The sequence below is a fragment of the Neolamprologus brichardi genome, chromosome 1 (genome assembly GCF_056152115.1).
Source record: "Neolamprologus brichardi isolate AB-2024 chromosome 1, ASM5615211v1, whole genome shotgun sequence".
Classification (NCBI taxonomy): Eukaryota; Metazoa; Chordata; class Actinopteri; order Cichliformes; family Cichlidae; genus Neolamprologus; species Neolamprologus brichardi.
Window position 1 is genome coordinate 4,096,095 of NC_142104.1, and position 13,849 is coordinate 4,109,943.

The window sequence follows — 13,849 nt, forward strand, 5'->3', positions numbered from 1 at the left end:
GAAAAGTACAAGGACCCGACTGCAAACTTAACACCCTGAAGTAAACACACAACTAACAGGAAGCAAAACAACAACAGACCGAATTGAAACTATAATTCAATAACCATGTAAAACAAACTGACCACAAAACAAAATCCCACAGACGAATCCCACGAGAACTGTGACTATTTTTCTAAAAACTTCCCACATGCATCAGATTTTCATTTTAAGAACAGTGCAGTCAATGTGTTTGCTCAAGAAATGTATATAATTATGTTAACTTGTTAAAGATTAATTAAACTGGTGTCAGAAAACTAACTCCAAATCAATCCATTAATTAATGAGAATACACAACAGTAATACATACTTCATTGTACACACATTTGCACTTGGCTGGTAATTAAAGGGTACTTCAATGAGTCTTCACCTCTCCAGCTCTTCCCTGAGCTGTTATTTCGTTTGAATTAATTCACGAACTGATAAGGGCATCTTTTACAACCAGCCATTATATTGTCACGGGGCTGCACGGCAACAAACTGAACAGTCAGGCTTTTTGATTGGGCAGTGAATTTTCTTGAAAAAGGCCATACCTTTATGCCAATATTTCTGGTAATTACAATATAAAGCATTTAACTGTCCCCCTTTTTTCATGTTGTAAAAAAAAAAAAAAGAAGAAGAAAAACGTTGGGAAAGGAGGAAATTCTCCATCTTACTATGAAGTTAAATATTCATACTGACATGGACAAACCCAACAATGAGGCAAGCCTTTAGTATAGCTATTGTATGAGATGGGAGTGCCTCACAATTATTGCAGGAAAGGTTGTTTCCTTGTATTCTAAGCTCAACTTTTGCTGGTCTTGTAGTTCAAGACCAGCAAAAGTGTTTTAATTATAGGCAGGTTATCCAATGCTTGCATTTCTGACTGCCAGCTGAAGTTTGGCCATTTCAGAAGTTAAATGTATTCATGACTAAACCTAAACCTTGTCATATGAACGCCTTTACTGTGTGGGACAAAAAAGAAAAGAAAAGAAAAAGAAGAAGCAATTTGCTCATACTCCAAAAAGACAGTAACCTAGATGGTTTTCTCTGAATTTCTCATTATTCCAACCCAAATAGGCTATTGTACGGTGCGTGGCTGGGGCTGATAGGGGTTGCATTGTAGAATTGGCTTACGAGAGACTGAAATACAAAGAAAATAAAGAAAAATGAGGTACAATGAGACTAAAATTAGAACAATTGTTTGTTACAAAAAGAGCAACAAACTGGGGTTGATGAAAACTGGGCACAAAGGATAAATAAAGCATATATCTATTTAAATGCTAATTCTGTTAATATAACACTTAAGAGTGCCAATTTAGCTGCCAAAGGCGGACATATTTTTTTTGTTAAGTAGAGCCCCAGCAATCACCAAAGTCATTACAATTCATCCTCTGGAGACTCCGAATTCCTGTTAACTGGCCATGGCACTCAGAATAGCCAAGAGGTTAAAACCAGATTTGGTTGACATATTTAAAGAAACCCTTAGACATGATTTTACATCAATTGTGGTTCATTGTTGAAAGACATCTTCATGTCTTACAATCTGAGTATTTTTCCCCCAAATTTGCTAATGTTCTTAAATAAAGCCTTGCTTTGCAGTGGTAAAGGCAAACATACTAACAGCAGCAATGGCGTATGTATGTATGCAGATTCCTGATATCAGAAAGTGGGACTCTTTTAGCCCGTGAAGTAAAAATTTCAAAAACATGTATACCAATGCGAAGGATGCATTAAGAGTGTAAGCACTAGTCCACTCTTCTGTCTCTCTTTCCACCCACACTGCTCCAACAGTGCTGCGTAGTGCACTCATGCTTAATGAATTGAGACAGAGGGCCAGATAAATGTGACCAGTTCAGTAAAGGCAGCGGGCAGACACAGAGAGAGGCTATAGCTCGCTCACCACGTTACACGTATGGGGCTCACCGGAGGCGCCCCTTAGTCTGATCCCTGCTTTACTCTGCTTTGGGTTGGCATAAACATCTAATAGGGCCTAAAAGCCTCAGATGAGAGAAACGCATGCTGGGTAAGTGGTTGAAAATGGGACATGGAAAAGGTTTTAGGACATTCTAAGAACAAAACATACAGCGAGCGTCTGTTCTAATCTATGAGATCTGTGTCCCTGTGCCATTATGGGTAATGGCAGGGTGTGCATGTGTGTGTCTGGTAGTGTTCACTGGCATGTATGTAGATCTACACATCCTGAACATTCATACATGTAAACATCTGCACATGATTTTCCGAGTCCGTGTTCAGGTTTGCTTATATTGCAGTTATGGATTTTACCATGCAAGTATATGTTTGTCAGATTTGGATCTTATTTATTTTAGATATTGTTGTACATATACACAAAAATTTTATGCACGTGTGCATGTGTATTACTTAAAAAGCTACAATGAGTTTGACTCTCTCTGCATGTGTGTGTGTGTGTGTTTGCTGCCGTTAACAGGGCCAGCACATATCATAGTCTACTGGAGATGGAGAAGATGTTTCCTTGTGGGTCAGTAAGCATCCGTCACTTCACATGAAGGCAGCCAGGAGGGAGGAAGGATGAGGACAAAGCAAGGGGTGAGTGAGACACAGCAGGCAAAGGACACAGTGGGGTGGGGAATGGAGGACAGAGGGAGAGAGGAAGCACTTCCTCCATTCGGCATCATGCAACAAAATCCAGGCTGGAGCCAGGAGAGATGGAAAAAGGAGAAGCTTTAAAGAAGAGTCAGATGTGGAATAGCGAGGGAGAGAATAACAATGTATTTGCCGGGGGGGACCAGGGCTGAAGAATGAGGGCAAAAGTATGTGGGTTTGTTACATAAAGCTGGGATCACACACAGGTCAGCGAATCAGACCCAACACAATAGACAGAAGGCAAGCGGTTCAAGAGGAAAGAATAAATAACAGATATAAAACAAGACAACACTATGACACACTTACCTAAGAGGCTTCACTGAAAACAAACTCAGCTACTGAGTTTCCTTCTGTAGGAAATACTGTCTTCCAAAATGCCATAAAACTTGTGAGGGGAAAAAAGGGAAATGATAGAAGCATGTTTATTGGCTGCAGCATTTCCCCTCAGTTGTCAATAAATAGTTCCTCCCATCCAACAGAGCGGGTGTTTTAGTATTTATGGGTTTTAATAGGAAGAGCGTGATCATCATATTGACCGGCCTGCTCACATCCTAATGGGTGTCTTAAATCTCAGGGAAACACACTGTATTCTGGGGTGAGTTACAGGCAAATTAACATGAAGAGGGAGTCCGCCAAGGCTGCTCCTGCAGGAAGGGAGGAAAATAATCACTTGAATGATTGTCGGACATTTAGGATAGGTGGTGAGAGGGGAGAGCTGGCAACAAGAGGGGAGAAGAGGCAATAAACGATTTTCATCAGTAGCCGAGGGAGAATGAGATGGGCTGGAGAGGGTGGGCGGAATCCAATGTGCTCGCCTTCCATTATAAGAATCATAAAATACTTTTAATGACCAAATATTGGGCTCTTTGAAACTAGATATTGGATCATATTACAAGCATTATGGTTTCACACTTTGGCTCACACACTTTGGTGCAGACAAACTGTGTAATGTCATAGTGTGGATCTACTGTAAATCCATCACAGCTAAAGATGGGCTTATTAAAGGAATGTAATATGATAGTGACACAGAGGACGGACACTGCAGCATGCTCAAAGCGAGTTGGATTTCTGCAGAAGAAAACGTATGTTACACTTATCCCAATCTTACAACCCATTGGCTATTGTCAGATGTGTGAGCTTCTGGGCGAAGAGGCCCATTTTTTAAAGCCCATTTCCACTTGAGGTTTCCTGCTCTGTCTGCTGGTCACCATTTATGAATGCAGATAAATTTAAAGAGCTAAATACTTTTCAGACAACAGCTGACATCACATTGTGCTTCTTCTGTTTCCACATAGCCCATATGGCAACTTGAATGTCAGTGCTACCCTGACTAGAAATAGGACGCAGTCCTGAAATCTTTCCTCTTGCCTATAATTTCATCATATTCATATGGAGAAATATGTTCACAGAGATTCCACGTATACTGACTTTTTTACATTATTTATATGTTGGCCAACTATCTAGTTAGTTTACTGATGCAGAATGCATTTTCCAATTTTTTTGTATATGCAATAACACCTTACAAACAATTTGATTCTCCACATCCCCTCAAAAATTTGCAGAATGATGCTGAATATGGCATTCTGAAGATCAGAACTAAACTTGAAATAATGACGTCAAACATAAACTACAGATTTTCTGAAACAATTTAAAGCGTGGTTTTAGCATGGATATGAAGTCCAACACTATGTCTTCCTGCTCCAGCTACACTCGCCAAATAGCATCCCCATCCTTAATGGCCCAAGGTCTCATTTATTCCAGCCACTAAACTGGGTTGACGCAAGCAAAAAAAAGAATGCTAGACACTGAAAACACATTCCAAAGTAATGAATTACTCAATCCAGTAATTAGATTACAGTTACAATACTGTCTTTGTGTTACAAAGGTTCTTATGTTATCTGCATGCTAGGTGGATAGAAAGGGAAAAAAAATGTAACAGACATGCTACAATCAGCTGATTTGAGTTTGTGTGCGGGAGGAAGAAAAGAATCAGTCTGCAACTTTTCAGCAGAGGTGATATGGACATTTTTTTTTAAATGCACAGAAGAACTAGAGCACAATTGTAAATTGCAAACTGCCTCCAGAAAGGAACAACTACATTATCGCTGTTAACACAATATCAGCTCTTTGCAGCATTTGTACAGACAGCATGCTAACGCAAAGCTAGCCAAGAACCCAGAATGTTGTTAAAGCTGAGTGTTTACTCCAGCGCAGCAGCCAGAGTCTGATTTTCCACAGGTAACAAAATCAGTGACAAAGTTTGTAGTCAGGCTTGTAGGCTCCATTTCTACCCGTACATCTCAGCTGGATTTTAACTTTAACTTAGCATTGTCTGCAAGTATTTCAGCTCATTTGCAGTAACGTGAAAGTAATGTAATGAGTAGACTAATAAATTACTTTCTTTGTTGAGTAATTAAGAAAAATAGTGCATTACTTTTAAGAAACAATGAGTAATGTGTATTATGTGTATAATTTTTTCTTTTTTAACTCATCCAATTTGTCTGCATTGAAAATCAGTTAAATATGTAATTAAACTGAAGCAGAGTTTCAAATTTAGACTTTGAAGTGGGCATGATACACTCATCAGGACCTTGTCACAATCAGTCACCTTGACTTAAAGTTAGTGCTGTCAGGGTTAATCTCGTTAAAATGACGTTAACGCTATAACTGCATTAACGCAGCAAATCTCCGTTAGCGAGTTAATGCGGATCGCCCCGTGCGTGGGGGCACGATCTGATATCGTCGTGTTGGTGTTGTTCACAGATCATCATACTAAATGTTGTTCCAGGATCAACATTGCAAGTGACCAATCAGAATGTTGCGACGTCATACTTTTGCGACTTCGGGAAAAACTGCCGTAAAACAAAAAACTATACTTAAGCTGCGAGAAACCGCTTCTGTCCGCCGATCAACGGACCTTAACCGTAACCGTAACCCTTTAATAGATGGTAAGCAGAACTGAGATTGTCCTTGCAACATAGGAATTTCATAAATGCACGAATGGCTTGGCGCGCAAAAGAATAATGTCACAACAATGTGATTGGTCACTTGCAATGTTGATCCTGGATGAACATTTTCATGATGATCTGGGAACAACACCAACACGACGATATCACATCATCCGTGCGTGGGGCTGCATGGCGTCAACGTGTTAGCGTTAGTGCCATCCAGCCCCATGCACGGGGCGATCCGCGCTAACTCGCTAACGGAGATTTGCCACGTTAATGCGGTTATGGCATTAACGTCATTTTAACGAGATTAACGCTGACAGCACTACTTAAAATATGTTTGTACTTGAGGAAATTAAAAGAATGCATCAGTAAAAGTTCTCTCAAAGGGAGGCCGTCTCAGAAGATGAGTTGCAGCTCTAAACCACTTGGAGAAATAAGGCCAGATGCTTGGGGTGGGTTAAGATGTGCCAGCATGTCACAGCATTTGAATAAAAAAAGAAAAAAAAATGTAACCATGCATAAAAGGATATATAAAGGAGACAGAACAACACTAAAGTAAATCCACAGTGAAATTTTGTAGTAGGAATGTTTGGAATCTGGGTGTGCTTGGCTAAACTAGGAGTCCTGCACCAAATCAGTTCCATGCAGACCAAGGAGAAGTCTCTCTCAAGCCATACACCTCATACTTGTGGAAAGGGATTGATACTGCAGCAGGATAATGAGCCCAAATGCCCCAAATCGCTTTGCTTCACTACTTGAAGACCAAAGAAAACTAGAGAGTGCCGACCATTATGGACTTTTTTCCACATTCACCTGAACTCAACTCCACTTAACGTTTTCAGCGATGCCTGAAAACTGGGAAAGCCAAGCACTCCTGACATCAGAGAAGCTTCTGGAACATTGCAAAAGAATGCTAGCCTAACATGAACGTATTCAGTGAAATTGAATGCCTACCGGGTTGATGCTTTCAACCAGTAAAAGCCAAAAGGTGGACACACCAAACACCATCATCATACTGTGAAAATGCATGTGCATTTTCCAAAGATTCCCTTTTTTACCTATGATGCTAATATTAGTGCAACTTGCAAATTGCAAAGAAACAAGCTTTGAGAAGGACTGAAATCAAAAGTAAAACCGATACATACTGTATTTCTAAATCACAAAAACAAAAAAAGCAAAGCAAAACATCTTCACATCCACGAACAAGTCAGTGCATCTTTGTACTAGAGTAAAAATGTTGGTAGTGTAAGTTAGTTGTATCCCTCGGAGTATAAGTGCACACTTATAATAAACAACATGATTTCTACCATTTTACTGGTTATTTTAGGAACGTGGAAGTTTGGAATAATAACAGTGTGCAATACACATACACCTATTCGACATTTGATTACTAATTTAAGTTACTATGTTGTGTTGTAATGTGTCGTGTTGTGTTGTATGTAGTGCTGACGTGGGACAGTTTTCCAATTTCATTGTACTATTGTACTATGTATGACTGTGCAATGACAATAAAGAGTTATCTTAATCTTATCTTCTTATCTATCTTGTGTTTGATTGGTACGGAGCCCCGCAGGGGACATGGGAGAGAAAAAAATTAAGACGGACTTTTGCGAGATCTCGCAAAACAAACTCGGGATCTCGCAAAAGTTTTGCGAGATCTCGCAAACGTTTTAGCCGCATTCTTCGGACGCTGGCTCGAAGCCGACCGGGAGGTCGAGGCACGATGTGCCGGGAAAGCGGTGTTCCTCCCGGATGTAGTGGGTCTCGACCTCCCGTTAGTTTCGAGCTAACGGGAAGAATGCGGCTAAAACTTTTTAGTTTGTTTTGCGAGATCTCGCAAAAGTCCGTCTTAATTTTTTTTTCTCCCATGTCCCCTGCGGGGCTCCATAGATTGGAAATTCCTTTTATTTTTGTAACTTTATCCTGATCGTATCATATTTCTCAACTCTCCCCACCTTTAGCCTGAGCAGAAGCCCAATGTGCCATAAACTCAAATTCAGATAAAGATCCAAACCCTAGCCTTTTCTAAAAAAAACATTTTGATACGTCTGAAATTAAATCTGAAATCTGAAAAGAAGCTAAAAACAAAAAAGAGAAGACTGATAATGACAGCTATCGCTTCATCTCTTCAGCTGAAGGTCCTGAAACTGCTTGTGCTGGTTTACAGTGACAAGTATAAATGTGTGCTGTGCTGAGTAGGTCAGTGAGCAGCCTCTGATCAGAATGACCTTAAGAGAAGAGATGAAAACGAAGAAACTGATAACGGCTAAATTGATCAGTATATGCCAACTATAAATAATGTGTATATGAGATATTGGCATCTATTTTGCACGAAAACAGGTTAGCTTGAAGGGCACTTGGGGATGAAATTCAGCTAACACCCCTTTTTGTCATTTTTAAGGAACGTGGTCCCGGTCTAGAGTCTTCCACTGTCCATGCACGTCTAGCACGTCTTCACCAAGTGTCATGAATTTGGCTCAATTAGTTTTTGCGAGGTGTCAACATTAACTTTTCCCATATAGCAAACCTCGCATGCTGTCAGTTTGAGAAAGCCTGAAAGAAACTTGAATTAAAAAGTGAACTTTTGATGACGTGCAAAAATTAGGTCAGTGTGACAAAACCCGAGCAGAGCCAAGAATCTAAATGGCAAAGAGTCATCTTCTGATAGGTGACGAAATCGAGTTATTGCTACAAATCTTTTCTTCGCTTGATAAAATGGCCGCTGCTATCAGCTGACAGTGAATGTCATTGCAGGTGAACAGAGGAAATTGCGCCTTGAAGTTGAGTAATTGAATTTGTAAAAGTCATGGTATTACCCTGTGATGTGAAATGCAGATTCAAAGGGGGGTTTCAATTTACAAAAAGGGTCGAACCGCAATGAAATTGCCACTATTACGGCTCCCGGACACACACAAAACACACACTGTGTCATTAACACAGCTTCTCGTTTCATATTGCTCCTGGCATTACTGCACCTGCCTCGGAGGAAGTTTGAGATGTGTGACTATAAACCTCAGATGGTATTTTGTTACTGAGGGACTGTGAAAATGGTCTTCACACTTTGGCTGGTAATTCTAATGTCTTTATGACACGACCTGTCAGAATTTCAATATCTTTTACAAAGCTGCTAGCAGTAAGAGGAGCGCCAGTGAAGCATCCTCATCCACTGAACAGTAGCTGTGGTGAAGGACATTAAACCAAAACACACACTATAAAGCATATTTTCAAGACCCCCTGGGGCCACACTTGACAAAATACGGAGCTTTTATATTTATATGGTGTATGTAAATAGAGCAGGGAAGAAACACTGCAAAGCAAGGTGAAAATAACTGTGGAAAGAGAACACTTTGTGGATCTTTCAGGGTTTGTGCTAAATGGGTGAAGAGCAAAATAATAACAGAGCCCCAAGCAGCCTGAGGTTCTAGGATTCTTCCCCTAAAATCTTAAGCAGCAAGATAAAAATAATTCATCATGCACCACCATGGAGCAGGTAAGTGTATCTCAAACATGTAGTCTCCTTGAGCTTTAAAAAACAAAAGAAGACAGGCAATGCAGTGCCACAGAGGAGGGACAGAAAACTCATATGAGACACATATTTGAAGGGCGGGGTGTTTGCACATAAGTTCTTAATTCTTCTCTGTACATAATCTACATGTAGAGGAAAAAAAATCCTGCTTTTCCTTATTTTCTGTTATGTGTCTACTTTTAAACATAGATAGTTTGAACATTTCCAAGAGTAAGGCATCTCTGTGAGGTAAAAACTGTTAAACTGCAAGGCAGATATCCTTAGACAGCTCTGTCGGTCAGCACAGAAGCCCCACCCACTTCCAGTTCCAACCTGCTCTTTTCTAGCTGCAGCCTATCAGAAGAAAGGGGAGGGGCAAGGTGAATAAACCATTTTGCTCAGACAGAAGATGAACTGAGGGGCTGCAAGACGGCCCAGTGTAGGACAAATAATGATTGCTTTTGAAGGACGAATCATGTAGCAGTGTTCAAAAATACAAATATGGAGTTGGAAACAAGCAGTTGCTAAAAGAATATTCAACGTTAATGATCAAATGAAAACTACAAACAGTCCAGTTATCAAACCTTTTTGGTTGTCAATGACAAAGTTGCCCTCCTCATTTCCTGTGGTGATCTTATACGTGATGCCATCACCATCGGGGTCCTTTGCCAGCACCGTAGCAACCAATGTGTTGGGGCCTGCGTCCTCTGAGACAAACGTCCGATATCTGATAAAAAAAAAACACACAAAAACAAGAGCACAATAAGCACCTCAACTACACACATGGTGAAAATGAGATACATTCAACAGCTGCATTGTCAATTTTCAAATCTATTTCATCTAATCCATACAGGACCAGCAGTTCAATCCGCCACGTAGAACAAAACAGCTCATAAGGAAGCTCGTAAAAAATATTGACTCATATGAATTGTAACTGTGTTACACACGGTCTGTATTATCAAGCAAATGCACCACCTTCTCTACATATCATAGATCTTTTATTGTATTTGCAATTTAGTTATGAAAATGCTGAGCCCTAAAAACACTAAAAATCACAGGTTTGCTACATTGTTGTTTAAAGAATGGAGACAAAATTAGAGCAACAATTAGAAGAATGTGAAGTTAAGGAAAAAGTGCATTTTCCATTTTTTCAGGTTAAGCATTCAAAACATTTTGTCTATATTCGACTGTACAATAATCAAAAATGGCTCATTCCTCCTGCCTGGCATTACGTCATCATGTGTTGCCTACTGTCACCAAAGAGAGCTTCATCACATGTTTACAGCTACATCTATAAAGGGCCTGACTGTGTAAGTGGTTCTCAGTTTTAAGTCAGCAGTAATAACAGTGGAACATATCTGGAGCCACTCTCAAACACAATGAATCAACAACATGTAACAGAGGTGTGTTAAAGGCCACTTGTTTAATGAGAGAAATCTATTTTCTGAATGCAGCTTTGCACATTCCATGTCATACCAGATAGTTAATTGCTTCCTCCTTGAGCCCCAGGTGTTAATCAGTCCCTGAGCAGATGCAAATATGTAAGCCAGCAGATTCCTGAGCAGCAGCATACAGGGGAGGAGAAATAACTCAGAAATTCACTTTTAGATGCAACTCGCATTAAAAAAAAAGAATCATATAGCAACTTACGTATAGAAAGTAATGTTATGATTATTCCTACAATAAACCAAGACTGAGCAGGCATAAGTAGCTGTCAGCACAGTACTCACAAATTCTTCAACACTCCAGAGGACACTCGTGACTGAACACTAATCAAATTTCAAAGGTCTGCACGTCTGTCGCTCAAGGGAAATGGCAAAGAGATTCTTGCAGAGGTGAAGGATAAATATCACCTTAGACAGAAATGCTTTCACAGTTCTGCTTAAAGCTTTAAAACATTTAAGAGTGCATCCCTTGTAAGCAAGTGTGCATATCTAACCATGAGGTCAAAGACAAACGCCTCATCTGACATATCAATTAATATCACACAGGGATGTGATTAAGGCAAAAACTCAAAAAAGGGTCTCTCTTTTACAAATACCGTGCCTTTGCTGTGGCACTTCAGAATCTGGCCTAGACACATCCCATTTGCATGATTAATCCCTGAGATGTTGAAAACTCTCCTAGAGTCTATCTCTACTGCACATCTGTATTAGCTCCCGCAGTCTGACCTGCATGTTAGGGCCAACACCTAAGCTATGAAGTCCAAAGAACTCTATTTACACGTCCGTGACAAATTGAGGCAAAACACAGATCAGTGCAATAGTATGAGACCATCTCTATAGCTCAGAGTGTTCTCAAGAACACTGTGGTCTCAATAATTGTGAAATGGAAAAACCACCAGGACTCTACAGAGATGGCCATCTGGCCAAACTCTGAAAATTAGGTCCTTGTTCAGAGGTGACCAGGGACCCAACAGTCACTCTAACAGAGCTTCATAAGTCCTCTACAGAGATGAGAGACCTTGCTGGAAGGATAACCGTCTCAGCAGCACTCCATCACTCGGGTTTTTGTGGTGAAGCAGCTAGACGGAAGCCACTCTGCGCTAAAGCCACATGACAGACTGTGTGGAGTTTCCGAATGAATTTAAAGGACTCTGAACACAACAGAAATGATTCTCTGGTCTGATGAATCAAAAACGTTTTGGGCTCTGTGTCTGGCTGATAATGTCTTTACTGTGAAAAGTGGTACGACACCGTAGCGGTGCTTCTCTTGGACACAGTCACTGAGAAGGCAAAAAAATCTGCTTTATAGTGCACGTGATGACTGCCCCAGACCGCTCATCCCCACAAAGGAGCAATCCTTTTAAGGAAACACTGATGCAAGTCAAGGCATTTGAGTCAGTTTAAAGCGTATATTTGCGTGTGCATGTATAAGTTATTAATTAGATTTGATGTATATTTGCTATCAGGCTTCGCATACCAAGCTCAGTGCAGCTTTTTGCTATGAAATTCTGCTTTAGTTTTATCTTTGTAGCTTTGTGTAACACTTTGAACTTCAGCTTTGAACTCTTCTATGGCCTTGCTCATACATCTCTGAACCACTCGATGTGCTTGAAAGCAAAACTTTTCTTGAAAGGTTGACCCTTTCAACTTGTTAAGATGAAACTGACCCTCTACATTCTTTAAACATATTTCAGCTGCCTTTATGTAAATAGGAGATCATCACGTAGCGCATGCCACCTTCTCTGGATGGTTAGTGCTACATAAAGAACTGCCTTTGCATCAAGACTAGAAACATCTGAATAAATAAAACTGCAAATATTTAATGGAAGACCTCATGATTATTATATAAATTAACCATACTGGTGGTTAAATGAAGACGATGAGTCTCGAGCAAATTTTCATAGATGAGTTACATTTTTCACAATGTGAGTTTACAGGCTTGGCAGCTTGCTGAACTCAGATTAAAACAATACAATAAAAATAAAAAGGGAGAAATATGCACTTTTCATTTAACTGACTAGAAATAATAGTGATAATTAAGAAAATCATAATCTCAGCCTTTAATCTGTCTGAAAATTGCAGCCTGTAATGTGTGAAAAACCTGACAAAGTACTTGGTTGTTGAGATTTATTGTTGTTCTGGCATGCAGACAGTTTTGTTTTAGTTGTTTAAGTATTTTCAGATATTAATTTGTGTGACTTCTGTCACAACCAAAATACCAACGTGGTATTTGGAAATCCAGATGGTGTGATTTTCATACAGACACTTCTCTTTCTAGGAAAGGAAAGATGAGATGCAGTATTTGCACACAGCTTCATCCGTGTTCATCCTGTTTGTCTACAACTTGCAAATACAGAGCACAGCAGCATTTCCAGGTTGCGTCTTAGAAGAGTAACGTTTAAACTGGATCTCCATTCATCCGACGGTTGTGTCAGCTGCAGAATCAGCTATCTACAGGTCTTCAGAGAATCTATGAAAGAAGACGAGTGTTCCTAGCAAATTATTTCCTTTTCAGCTAAACAGAAATATTCAGAAACAATATGGGCGTAGCCTTGTTTTGTTGCAGGTTAACACACACACATGCTAAGGTGACTGGGTTATATGCCAGTCATATAAAAATACAACCATATTTTCATTCTCTAGAACTTCAAGATTACTAAAAAGCCACTCTGGCTTTACAAGATGCCATCTGTCCCACTTTCACGCAGCTGCTGTACACCTCAGGGAATTAGTCAAGGGTCTGTTTTAGCTCCAGTGTAGCATAGACTGTCTGGGCTGCAGATCCAGCTAGTGACAGGTTGCTGTGCAGCAGAAAGGTTAACTAGCATTATGATTTAGTACAGTTTTACTGTTGCACTCGATTAATGTCGTCCAACCAGTTGCAGTCGCTAATTGTGCGGTGGCTCTGACAAAACAGTGGAGCTGCGTGTGTGCAATAGAGAGGCGAGAGGAGGGAGATGGGCACTGTGACATGCATCAAATCATATTTACTCATATGTAGCAATGGATGTTTAAAGTTACCTAAATTAGTGGGCATTAGTGGACAACAAGTAAAACAGTATAAAGTCACAATTTAAGTCTGACGCCATTTAAATTGATTTTTTACAAGTTGCCCAAAATGAGCAAAATATTGCCTAATCAAATGTATTAGCTTGCATTAGCTAACTTACTGTAACAGCTATAGCTTGTCTCTTAAAGAACTCCATACACCTGGCAAACTTAAAGTTAGTGAGTGAACTGGTGGACCCTTGTTTTGGGAAGGTATGAAATAATAGCATCCCAGACTACCTGCAGCAGAAAAAAATGAC

At 40.0% G+C, this 13,849-nt stretch overlaps 1 protein-coding gene across 2 annotated transcripts in view; it reads right to left on the reverse strand.

Moving 5' to 3' along the window:
* The window catches only part of si:ch211-186j3.6 (neural-cadherin), a 359,727-nt gene that overhangs the window by 224,314 nt on the left and 121,564 nt on the right, over positions 1–13,849 (reverse strand). For both annotated transcript variants that reach the window (XM_087841852.1, XM_087841818.1), the window contains exon 7: positions 9,681–9,823. In XM_087841852.1, coding sequence (XP_087697978.1) covers positions 9,681–9,823 — 143 coding nt within the window. The remainder of the gene's footprint in view (positions 1–9,680; positions 9,824–13,849) is intronic.